General features: G+C 40.4%; 1 protein-coding gene across 5 annotated transcripts in view; it reads right to left on the bottom strand.

Annotated features, from left to right (window-relative positions):
* LOC111141212 (UDP-glucuronosyltransferase 3A1-like) overlaps positions 1–13,424 on the bottom strand; it is a 54,477-nt gene that overhangs the window by 28,791 nt on the left and 12,262 nt on the right. For 2 of the 5 annotated variants that reach the window (XM_022493620.1, XM_022493623.1), the window contains exons 1-2: positions 2,727–2,823; positions 365–466 (exon numbers count right to left, since the gene is read on the bottom strand). In XM_022493620.1, coding sequence (XP_022349328.1) covers positions 365–466; positions 2,727–2,823 — 199 coding nt within the window. Of the gene's footprint in view, positions 1–360; positions 467–2,726; positions 2,824–13,424 lie in introns of those variants that run through there. The other 3 variants (XM_022493619.1, XM_022493622.1, XM_022493621.1) reach the window with 2 other exon arrangements.

Genomic DNA, 13,424 nt, shown 5'->3' with positions numbered 1-13,424 from the left:
AAGAGGAAGAACAGCTCTCCTTACATAACAGAAGTTAGAAATATGACTGAGCCTTTCTGTTCAATACAATTAAAGGCATACCACAGAGCAGCAGTTATCAAAATGATCATAATCATGTATGGAGCTTTGCCTGAAATGAAGTGACACCTAGGTAAGGGGGTAAACCATGGAGTTATGGCATGTGGGGTCCTGGTCTATAGAGCCTATTATGATATCCAGCAGGTAACATAAAAACAGACACACACAGATTTTTCCCCTTCTTTCAATATAGCTAGATTCAAACAGATTTTGTGCTAAGCAGTGCTGTACAGAAGACACTGTCTCTCTGGGATAGGAGAATGAAATGATTAAAAAAAAAACATACCTGGGATTAAAAATTCTTCTATGTGAAGAAACATAGTGACGTTATGACCATGATCTTGAAGAATCTGAGATACCCGGTCCAGCAGGAGATAATGGCTTCCACCTAGGAACAATATAGAATTTCATTTTTGAAAAGATGTGACCAGAGAGTCTGAAATTGATGTGGAGGATGTGGATATGCAAGGTAAGGGGGCAGAGTGTTGATGGTGATCCAAGGAAGATAAATTACTTCAGTCCCCCCGTCTCACTTTGGGGATGCTCCAACAGAGATATCTCTATCTGGTCTGTCCAAATCTTGACCTGGGGCAATCCTCCATCAGACACTTCCTTCTGTGACTCATAGTCTTCTTGTCAGAGTGATGAGCTTCAGTGCTTGGGCCTTAAGGTATTCCTGATCCAAGGTACATACTGCTATTAGCCAGACCTTAGGAGACACCATGCCCTAAGGAAATAACTGTACTAGAAATTAGAAACAGTGCTGTGTGGGATTGGGAAGGGTTCCTAGTAGACAATCAGTCAGAGCTCTTTATAGAATCTTTCTCTCTGGAAATTCATGTTAGAGTGGGAACCAGACACATGGGAACTTAAATATCAGTCCAAGAAATAGGATTTGAAGCAGAAGGAGGTAGACCCACCCTTTAGAATCGAAATCCTAGAGATTCAAATATATTTGGCAGGATGTTTCCAGTCAGGCCTAAAAATTGCTGAACATCTAATTAAGGCATTCAGGATAACTATGAACCCTTGGGTGGAACTACAGGATCCTGTATGTAACAGACTGGGGTATCACCCATCCTAAGACTCCTGAGATTCTAAGGAATGAGAACTTCGATTTTCTGGGAGGTACAAATTCTATCAATGCAATTATTTTCTAAAACCATGAGTGATCACGGGACCTCTTTTATTTTAGTCTATGGGTCTCAGAGACAGAGAAAGCCATATCAGGAATAAAGGAATAGAATTTGCCCACATTGAGAAGTGGGATTGTTAGCAAGATGATTTCATGATGATTGGGTCAGCAGAGAGGGATGTAGGACTATCAGAAAGGTGTGTATCTGTGGAAATCACTCTAGACTTTTATATCTGTGCTTGTCTTACCTGAGGTAACAAGGATTATAGAAAACAAAAACCCCTACTCTCTCAGACTGCGGGCTCTGGCTTCACATTTAACCCTTGGAAGGAAAGGACACAGGGGAGAAGCCATCCTACAGAGGCAGCCATTCCTGAGGTCTTGGTGAGCCCAGTGCATTCTGAACCAGAGGTGGGGCTTCCAGTGTCTCCAAACCACACCTGCTCCCTGTCAGAGTCTGGAGGAGACGTGCTTTGAAGAGGTAAGAAAGTTTTTTTCTTCTAGTTTTTGTTTTTTGAAACTATTATTTAAAAATTGATTTAAAATAAAAATCAAGGTTTTCTAAATACTGATTTTTAGGAATCCTTACTGTATAGAGTTTGGGGAAGAAGACAGGTTGAAGGAAAGAAACAGTGTGTAAAGTCCGAGTGTGTCCATCATGGAGGTCTGATGTGCTCTTGCAAAAGGCCCCTCATTCCCCTGACCCTCAGAGTGCCTCTCAGGAAATAAAAAGAGTGATGCCCAATTAGATGAACTCAATGGTTTCTTAAAGTTCTAGGATCCCCAGATTCACAGGGATCTAAAAGTGATCATCAGAGCCCCCTATCCTTTCACAATGGATCCAAAAGAGTCTTGAGGAAATTCTATCCTATGATGCCTCCTTATCCTGATAAATGTTCTTATTCCCCTTCTGTTGCCTTTGGAGGCAAAAAATAAAGGAAATAAACCTGAGTTCACATAGAACTAACTGCTTCACTGTCTTTCAAAACCTTCCACCACCAAGGGTGAAAACAAAGAGGGGCTCCCAAGATCTTGATTATCCTGGAGCCCCCTCCCCTGCCCTGTCAGTTCTCCAGGTGTCCTATTAATGACACATTCCCAATCTATACTGCTGCCCCCAAAAGCCCCCATCCTTGGCCTCCAAGAGCCTGAAACTGACCTCACCTTCCACTTTCTACTGGCATCTACTGCACACCCCCAGACTTCTAGGGTGTGCCTCTCAAAGTCCCTACCTTCCCTAGAGTAGGTGGCTCAAGGTCTCCAGGTCAGCACTGGAACTAAATTCTGGCCCCAGCTATGCACAATGGGAATCACCTCCAGAGCAGATAAAAAGAGAGGAAAGGAAACTGCTTTTATTTTTTCTCGAGACCCACTCCTTCTTCTCCCTAGTCTGGGACCAAAGCCATGTTTGGAAAACCATATGGAATGACACTCTGACCCAAGGCTGTCTGCCTGAGCCCTGGCTGAGGTGCCTAGGAAGCAGCTGTCTCTAATTCTCCTGCCAAGCACTCACCTAGGGAGGATGATACAGTCAGAATTTTGGCGGCCTCAGAGAGCAGGAACCCAGGCAGAAAGAAGGCAGCAAGCAGCAGCATCCACTGCCCCGCCATGCTGACTCCTGTTCTAGCTTCAGAGCACAACCCTGTGCTCAGAGCCCTGTCCCAGGAGCACTGCCCAGCAACCTGTGGATTCTGGAAGCATGTGCTGTGTTGGCAGCCAAGGAAATGTGCTTGCAAGCAGCTGGAGAAGAGGAGAGGAGTGGATTTTGCCTCTCTTCCTCTGTTTGTTAATTCTTACCAAGCTGCTCCTCCTCTCAGGGTGATTACTCCACTGGTTAATGCGTCCTCACCCTCCCTAACCTGGGGCAATTGGAAGGAGGGGTTCGTGAGTCTCCTTAACCCTCTCGATCCACCACACACTCCACAGAGAAGATACTCTGAACCAGGAATGATAGAGACCTTAGGAAGTCACTTTCAAGATAGTTCCATCGCCAGGTGACTGAAACCCGTCTCCATTTTAAGGACTCTCTGAATTTTCCCACCTCCTAAGTGCTCTATTGACTTTGTACTGCCATCCTCATATCCCCATGTACCTGCTTAAAATCTCTGCTAGTGTCCAATCTCAAGATCCCAAAATCTGATTCCCAAAGAAAAACTACCTACATTAATTGCTCAGAGTTTTTTTGGAAAGTAACTACTGGTAAGAAGTGCCAGTGTCTCCGAAGTGTTGAGCCCCCCAGAAGGCCGGGTCTTGACCTGAAGCACTGAACCTACATCTATAGTTCTGAATGGGCATGACAAAATAGGACTGGACAGGGGGCACAAAGAAGTTCTATTTTTATAAACATTTGAACTATTTTTATAAACATTTGAACATATGTTCCACATATGAGTGAAACATTAGAAGGTTTGTAAAACTCTCCCAACATTATTCCAGTTTTCCCTTGTACTATGTGATTCTATGCATGTGCATTCACAATTATAATCTGTTCTGGTATTCTGTCTTCCCAGTGAAAAAATATATCTGCTTTAGGAAGGCACCACTTAATATTGGTGCGATCATATTACTTTGTCTAAAAATCTTATTCCAATCCTTTCAATGGTCTGATTGATATCCTCCAATGGTCCAATTAATATCTCTGTTGTCCTATGAATCTGGTGGTTCAGAAACCAGTCTGGATCACAGTGCCATTAGTTATCACGTCTATTCATCTCCTTTAGTGAGGACTGACTTTTAGCCCTTTATTGTCTTCACATCATTGATATTTTTTAAAAGGTTTTATTTATTTATTTGACAGAGATCACAAGTAGGCAGAGAGGCAGGCAGAGAGAGAGAGGAGGAAGCAGGCTCCCTGCTGAGTGGAGAGCTCAATGCGGGACTCCATCCCAGGACCCCAGGATCATGACCCGAGCCGAAGGCAGAGGCTTTAACCCACTGAGCCACCCAGGTGCCCCCCACATCATTGATATTTTAAAGAGTACAAGCTGCTTATTTTGTATGATGGATCCTAAATTGGAAGGAGAAGTCTGATGCTTCTCATTATAGTTCAGGTTATGAGAGACTTTGGTGGGAATACTACAAAGATAGTGTTGATTCCATCTCAGTGAATCACAATGGGAAGCTCATGATGTCAGATGGTCCTGTCGTTAGAAATGGAAACTCTATCCCTTGTTTAAGGTGGTGTTCACCAAGATTCTCAACTGTAAAGTTGCTATTGTTTACCCTATAATTTGGGAATAATATGTGGAGAGACAATTTTTTTTAAGATTTTATTTATTTATTTGACAGACAGAGATCACAAGTAGGCAGAGAGGCCAGCAGAGAGAGAGAGGGAGAAGCAGGCTTCCTGCTGAGCAGAGAGCCCGATGTGGGGCTCGATCCCAGGACCCTGGGATCATGACCTGAGCCAGGCAGAGGCTTTAACCCACTGAGCCACCCAGGTGCCCCTGGAGAGACATTTTGAAACTAAATATTCTGTTCCTATCAAATTTCACTCACTCATTTTATCATCTTTCATATTTCTTATGTTTCAAGTATTACTGTCGTGGTGACAAATTAATGATTTTTTTATTATGTTCAGTTACCCACTGTATAGTACATCATTAGTTTTTGATGTAGTGTTCAGTGATTCATTAGTTAAGTATAACACCCAGTGCTCATCACAATATCCTTAATATCCATCACCCTGTTACCCCTTCTCTCTAACCTCCTCCCCTCGGAAACCCTCAGTTTGCTTCCCAGCATCCAGTCTCTCATGATTCATCTCCATCTCTGATTTCTCCCCCTTCAGACTTCCTTCCCTTCCCATATGGTCTTCCATGCTATTGCTTATGTTCCACATATGAGTGAAACCATATGATAATTATTTTTCTCTGTTTGACTTACTTCCCTTAATATAATCCCCTCTAATTTCACCCATGTCATCCTTTCTGATGGCTGAATAATATTCCACCATATATAGTACCACCTCTTTATCCATTCATCCACTGAAGTGCATCTCCACGGTGCAGAAGCTTTTGATCTCAATGAAATCCCAAAAATTCATTTTTGCTTTTGTTTCCCTTGTCTTTGGAGACATGTCTTGAAAGAAGTAACTGTGGCCAATGTCTAAGAGGTTACTGTCTATGTTCTCCTCTATGTTACTGTTCTCCTCTATATCATTCAAAAAGGGTCTACCTAACAAGAAAATCTAACAATTATGAAGATCTATGCCCCCAACATGGGAGCAACCAACTACATAACCCAGCTGTTAACCAAAATAAAGAGTCAGATCAACAATAATACATTAATCGGAGATTTTAACACTCCACTCTCAGCATTGAACAGATCATCTAAACAGAAAATCAACAAACAAGAGCTTTGAATGACACATTGGACCAGATGGACTTCATAGATATATACAGGACATTCCACCCTAAAATGACAGAATGCTCATTCTTCTCAAATACACAAGGAACTTTCTCTGAAATAGACCACATATCAGGTCACAAATCAGGTCTCCACTAATACCAAAGATTGAGCTTATTCCCTGCATGTTATCAGACCACATGGCCTTGAAACTGGAACTCAACCACAAGAAAAATTTTAGAAGGAGTTCAAACACTTGGAAGTTAAAGAGCATCCTGCTAAAGAATAATTGGGTCAACCAGAAAATTAAAGAACTTAAACAATTCTTGGAAACTAATGAGAACAAAAACACCTTAGTCCAAAACCTATGGGATACTGCAAAGATGGTCCTAAGAGGGAAATACATAGCCATACAAGCCTCTCAGAAAATTAGAAAAATCCCAGATGCAAAGCTAACCTTAAACCTGAAGGACCTGGAGAAAGAACAGCAAATAAAACCTAAACCAAGTGGGAAAAGAGGCATCCTTTGCTTCCAGGTTGTTTAATTTGTTGGCATATAGTTGCTGGTAATAATTTCTAATAATTGTTTCTATTTCCTTGGTGTTAGTCATGATCTCTCCCATTTCATTCATGATTTTATTATTTTGGGTCCTTTTGAAAACTTACAAACTACCAAGACTGAAACAGAAAGAGACAATCTGAATAGACAAATAACCAGTAACAAGATTGAAGCAGTAACCAAAAACCTCCCAAAAGAGTCCAGGGCCAGATGGCTTTCCATCAGATTCTACCAAACATACCTATTCTACTGAAACTATTCCAAAAAACAGAAACAGAAGGAATACTTCCAAACACCTTCTGTGAGGCCAGCATTACCCTGATCCCAAAACCAGGCAAAGAGCCCATCAAAGGAGAACTACAGACCAATATCTCTGATGAACATGGATGCCAAAATACTCAACAGGATCCTAGCTAATATGATCCAACAGTACGTTAAAGGGATTATTCACCACAACAAACTGGGTTTTTTTCCTAGGATGCAAGCATGGTTCACATTCATAATTCAATCAGTGTGATAAAGTACATCAATAGAAGAAAAAACAAGACCATATGATCCTCTCAATTGATGCAGAAAAAGTATTTGACAAAATACAACATCTGTTCCTGATTAAAACTCTTTGGAGTATAGAGATAAGGGAACATTCCTCAATATCATAAGAACCATCTATGAAAAGCCCACAGGGAATATCATTAACAATGGGGAAAAGCTGAGAGCTTTTCCCTTAAGGTCAGGAACACAACAGGGATGCTCACTCTCACCACTGTTGTTCAACATGGTGCTAAAAGTCCAAACTTCAGCAGTCAGACAACAAAAAGAAATAAAGGCACCCAAATTGGCAAGGAAGAAGTCAAACTCTCTCTCTTCACAGATGACATGATTCTTTATGTGGAAAATTCAAAAGACTCCACCCCCAAATTAGAACTCATACAGCAATTCAGCAATGTGGCAGGATACAAAATCAATGCACAGAAATCAGTTGCTTTCCTATACACTAACAATGTAACTGTAGAAAGAGAAATTAAGGAATCAATTCCATTCACAATAGCAACAAAAACCATAAGACAGCTAGGAATAAACCTAACAAAAGAGGTAAAGGATCTACACTCTAGAAACTACTGAACACTTATAAAAGACATTGAGGAAGACACAAAAAGATGGGGAAACGTTCCATATTCATGGGCTGGAAGAATAAACATTGTTAAAATGTTTATTCTACCTAGAGCAATATACACTTGAAATGCCATCCCTATTAAAATATCATTGGCAGGGAGGAGTCAAGATGGTGGAGAAGTAGCAGACTGAGACAACATCAGGTAGCAGGAGATCAGCTAGATAGCTTATCAAACCATTCCAAACACCTACAAATCCAACAGGAGATTGAAGAGAAGAGCAGTAATGCTAGAAACAGAAAATCGACCACTTTCTGAAAGGTAGGACCTGCGAAGAAGTGAATCCAAAGCGACAGGAAGAAGACTGCAGCGGGAGGGGCTGGCTCCCAGCAAGTGGCAGAGCAATGGAGCACAATATCAGAACTTTTAAAAGTCTGCTCCACTGAAGGACATTGCACCAGAGACTAAACAGGGTTGAAGCCCACGCAGGGACAGCATGGTCTCAGGTCCCGCGGGGTCACAGAAGGATCGGGGATGTCTGAGTGTCACGAGCTCACAGGTATTAGAGCAGGGAAGCCGGCTACAGAGACGGAGCCAAGGAGTGAGGTCTCAACTCAGGGTTACCTTAAATTGTGATCTGTGGCAAAGACCACTGCTCTGTGGGTGGGGACCCCACAAGATCCGGGGAGACACCCCTGGAAGAGTGCAAGGATCTGCGGGGTTTGGATACTCTAGGCGGGGCTGTGTGCCAGAGACAGAGACACTTGCTCACAGGCTGGATGAGCTCAGAGCGCGGCCGGAGGCCAGGGAGACGGGAGTGATTGAGCGCTTTTCCCTGAGGGCGCACTGAGGAGTGGGGCCCTGAGCTCTCGGCTCCTCCAAGCCAGAGATTGGGAGGCCACCATTTTCATTCCCATCCTCCGGAACTCTACGGAAAGCGTTCAGGGAACAAAAGCTCCCAAGAGCGAACCTGAGTGGGTTACTTAGCCCGGCCCCTGGTAAGGGCGATGGAATTCCTCCTCGGGCAAAGACACTGGAGAATCACTGCAATAGGCCCCTCCCCAAGAAGATCAGCAAGAAATCCAGCCATGACCAAGTTCACTTACCAAGGAGAACAGTGGAATTCCAGAGGAGGAGAAAGCAAAGCATGGAATTCATGGCTTTCTCCCCATGATTCTTTAGTCTTGCAAAGTTAATTAATATTTTTAATTTTATTTTTTTCTTCTGCTAATTTGTTTTAACTTGTATCCTTTCCTCTTTTAATGTTTTATAACTAGTTTATCTTAACAATGTCTTTCAAAAAAAAATCTTTTTTGAACCTTCATTATTATAGTCATATTTTATCCTTCATTGCATCTAACTTTGTTTTTTGTATACACATAGGGTTTTCTCTTCTAAAAAAATTGGAGATAAAACTTCTTCTAATAGATCAAAATATACCCTAAATCTAGCAAAGGGCTTTGTTCTAGTCTCCAGCCTGAGCAAATTCTCTCCACTTTCTTTTTCTTTATTCTCCCAACTGACTTATCAACTCTTTTTTAAGAAATGTTTTTAAAAATTTTCATCTTTAAAGTCATATTCCATCCCTTCATCATGTTTACGCTTATATATGTTTTTCATTCCTTAAAATTTTGGGAGGTAGTTTCTTCTTTTTTTTTTAAAGATTTTATTTATTTATTTCACAGACAGAGATCACAAGTCAGACAGAGATCACAAGTAGGCAGAGACAGGCAGAGAGAGGGGGGAAGCATGCTCCTTGCTGAGCAGAGAGCCCAATGTGGGGCTCAATCCCAGGACCCTGGGATCATGACCTGAGACAAAGGCAGAGGCTTTAACCCACTGAGACACCCAGGTGCCCCAGGAAGCAGTTTCTTCTAAGACACCAAAATACTCCCAAAATTAAGTGGGTGACCCTGTTCTATTAACCAGTCATATATATATATATACATATATATATATATATATTCTTTTTTAAATTTGTTCTTTTAATTTTTTTCTGAACTTCTTTTTACCCCCTTTCTTCTCCCCCTAATTTGGGGTCTCTTCTGATATTTCTGGGGTCATTGCCACCCTTTTAGTATTTTATTCTTATCTGTATAAAATGACAAGGCAGAAAAACTCACCACACACACACACACACACACACACAAACAAAAAAGAACAAGAGGCACTACCAAAAGCTAGGGACCTAATCAATACGGACATTGGTAATATTTCAGATCTAGAGTTCAGAATGACTATTCTCAAGGTGCTAGTCAGGCTCAAAAAAGTCATGGAAGATATTAGAGAAACCCTGTCTGGAGAAAAAAAAGCCCTTCTGAGAAATAAAAGAACTAAGATCTAACCAAGTTGAAATCAAAAAAGCTATTAATGAGGTGCAATCAAAAATGGAGGTTCTTACTGCTAGGATAAATGAGGCAGAAGAGAGAATTAGTGATACAGAAGACCAAATGACAGAGAATAAAGAAGGTGAGCAAAAGAGAGACAAACAACTACTGGACCACATGGGGAGAATTTGAGAGATAAGTGTTACCATAAGACGAAACAACATTAGAATAATTCGGATTCCAGAAGAAGAAGAAAGAGAGAGGGGAGCAGAAGGTATATTGGAGAGAATTGTTGTAGAGAATTTCCCTAATATGGCAAAGGAAACAAGGATCAAAATCCAGGAGGTGCAGAGAAGCCCCCTCAAAATCAATAAGACTAGGTCCACACCCTGTCATCTAATAGTAAAATTTACAAGTCTTAGTGACAAAGAGAAAATCCTGAAAGCAGCCTGGGACAAGAAGTCTGTAACATACAATGGTAAAAATATTAGATTGGCAACAGACTTATCCACAGAGACCTGGCAGGCCAGAAAGAACTGGCATGATATATTCAGAGTACTAAACAAGAAAAACATGCAGCCAAGAATACTATATCTAGCTAGGCTACCATTGAAAATAGAAGGAGAGATAAAAAGCTTCTAGGACAAACAAAAACTAAAACAATTTGTAAACACCAAACCAGCTCTACAAGAAATATTGAAAGGGGTCCTCGAAGCAAAGAGAGAGCCGAAAAGTTGTAGATCAGAAAGGAACAGAGACAATACACAGTAACAGTCACCTTACAGGCAATAAAATGGCACTAAATTCATATCTCTCAATAGTTACCCTGAATGAAATGGGCTAAATACCCCATCAAAAGACACAGGGTATCAGAATGGATAAAAAAACAAAACTCATCAATATGCTGTCTACAAAAAACTCATTTTAGACCCAATGATACCTCCAGACTTAAAGTGAGGGGGTGGAAAACAATTTACCATGCTAATGGACATCAGAAGAAAGCTGGGGTGGCAATCCTTATATCAGATCAATTAGATTTTAAGCCAAAGACTATAATAAGAGATGAGTAAGGACACTATATCATACTCAAAGTGTCTGTCCAACAAGAAAATCTAACAATTTTAAATATCTATGCCCCTAACATGGGAGCAGCCAACTACATAAACCAATTAATAACAAAATCAAAGAAACACATCAACAGTAATATAATAATAGTAGGGGACTTTAACAATCCCCTCATTGAAATGGACAGATCATCCAAGCAAAGGATCAACAAGGAAATAAAAGCCTTAAATGACACACAGGACCAGATGGACATCACAGATAAAGAACATTCCATCCCAAAGCAACGGAATACACATTCTTCTCTAGAGCACATGGAACATTCTCCAGAATAGATCACATCCTAGGTCATAAATCAGGTCTCAACCGGTATCAAAAGATTGGGAATATTTCCTGCATATTTTCAGACCACAATGCTCTGAAGCTAGAACTCAATCACAAGAGGAAATTTGGAAAGAATCCAAATACATGGAGACTAAAGAATATCCTTCTAAAGAATGAATGGGTTAACCAGGAAATTAAAGAAGAATTGAAAAAATTCATGGAAACAAATGAAAATGAAAACACAACAGTTCAAAATCTGTGGGACACAGCAAAGGCAGTCCTGAAAGGAAAATATATAGCAGTACAAGACTTTCTCAAGAAACAAGAAAGGTCTCAAATACACAACCTAACCCTACACTTAAAGGAACTGGAGAAAGAACAACAAAGAAAGCCTAAACCCAGCAGGAGAAGAGAAATAATAAAGATCAGAGCAGAAATCAATGAAAAAGAAACAAACAACAAAAAATAAACAAACAGGGGCGCCTGGGTGGCTCAGTGGGTTAAGCCTCTGCCTTCGGCTCAGGTCATGATCCCGGGGTCCTGGGATCGAGCCCCGCATCGGGCTCTCTGCTCGTCAGGGAGCCTGCTTCCCTTCCTCTCTCTCTGCCTGCCTCTCTGCCTACTTGTGATCTCTCTCTGTCAAATTAAAAAAAAAAAAATCTTAAAAAAAATAAAAAATTAAAAAATTAAAAAATAAACAAACAAACAAAAAACCAATAGAACAAATCAACGCAACTAGGAGGTGGTTTTTTGAAAGAATTAATAAGATTGATAAACCCCTGGCCAGACTTATCAAAAAGAAAAGAAAAAGGACCCAAATAAATAAAATCATGAACGAAAGAGGAGAGATCACAACCAACACCAAAGAAATACAAATAATTATAAGAACATGTTATGAGCAACTATATGCCAGCAAATTTGACAATCTGGAAGAAATGGATGCATTCCTAGAGGCATATAAACTACCAAAACTTAATCAGGAAGAAATAGAAAACCTGAACAGACTCATAACCAGTAAGGAGATTGAAGCAGTCATCAAAAATCTCCAAACAAACAAAAGCCCAGGGCCAGATGGCTTCCCAGGGGAATTCTACCAAACATTTAAAGAAGAACTAATTCTTATTCTCCTGAAACTGTTCTAAAAAATAGAAATGGCAGGAAAACTTCCAAACTCATTTTATGAGGCCAGCATCACCTTGATCCCAAAACCAGACAAGGATCCCATCAAAAAAGAGAATTACAGATGAACATCTTTGATGAACACAGATGTGAAAATTCTCACCAAAATATTAGCCAATAGGATCCAATGGTACATTAAAAGGCTTATTCACCACAACCAAGTGGGATTTATCCCAGGACTGCAAGGTTGCAACATCCACAAATCAATCAATGTGATACAATATATTAATAAAAGAAAGAACAAGAACCATATGATACTCTCAATAGATGCTGAAAAACTATTTGACAAAGTACAGCATCCCTTCCTGATCAAAACTCTTCAAAGTGTAGGGATAGAGGGTACATGCCTCAGTATCATCAAAGCCATCTATGAAAAACCCACTGCAAATATCATTCTCAATGGAGAAAAACTAAGAGCTTTTCCACTAAGGTCAGGAACATGGCAGGGATGTCCATTATCACCACTACTATTCAACATAGTACTAGAAGTCCTAGCCTCAGCAAGCAGACAACAAAAAGAAATTAAAGGCATCCAAATTGGCAAAGAAGAAGTCAAACTTTCACTCTTTGCAGATGATATGATACTATATGTGGAAAACCCAAAAGACTCTACTCCAAATCTGCTATAACTTGTACAGGAATTCAGTAAAGTGTCAGGATATAAAATCAATGCACAGAAATCAGTTGTGTTTCTCTACACCAACAACAAGACAGAAGATAGTGAAATTAAGGAGTCAATCCCATTTACAATTGCAACCAAAAATCATAAGATACCTAGGAATAAACCTAACCAAAGAGGCAAAGAATCTGTACTCAGAAAACTATAAAGGACTCATGAAAGAAATTGGAGGAAGACACAAAGAAGTGGAAAAGTGTTCCATGCTCATGGATTGGAAGACCAAATATTGTGAAAATGTCTATGCTACCTAAAGCAATCTACACGTTTAATGCAATCCCTATGAAAATCCCATCAGTTTTTTCCAAAGAAATGGAACAAACAATCCTAAAATTTATATGGAACCAGAAAAGACCTCGAATAGCCAGAGGAATATTGAAAAAGAAAGCCAAAGTTGGTGGCATCACAATTCCAGACTTCAAGCTCTATTACAAAGCTGTCATCATCAAGACGGTATGGTACTGGCACAAAAACAGACACATAGATCAATGGAATAGAATAGAGAGCCCAGAAATAGACCCTCAACTCTATGGTCAACTAATCTTCGACAAAGGAGGAAAGAATGTCCAATGGAAAAAAGACAGTCTCTTCAACAAATGGTGTTGGGAAAATTGGACAGCCACAA

Source organism: Enhydra lutris, unplaced genomic scaffold (assembly GCF_002288905.1).
Source record: "Enhydra lutris kenyoni isolate GAN:26980312 unplaced genomic scaffold, ASM228890v2 scaffoldscaffold5, whole genome shotgun sequence".
Lineage (NCBI taxonomy): Eukaryota > Metazoa > Chordata > Mammalia > Carnivora > Mustelidae > Enhydra > Enhydra lutris.
Note: the sequence above shows the minus strand (reverse complement) of the source record. Positions and strands in the feature narration are given on the sequence as shown.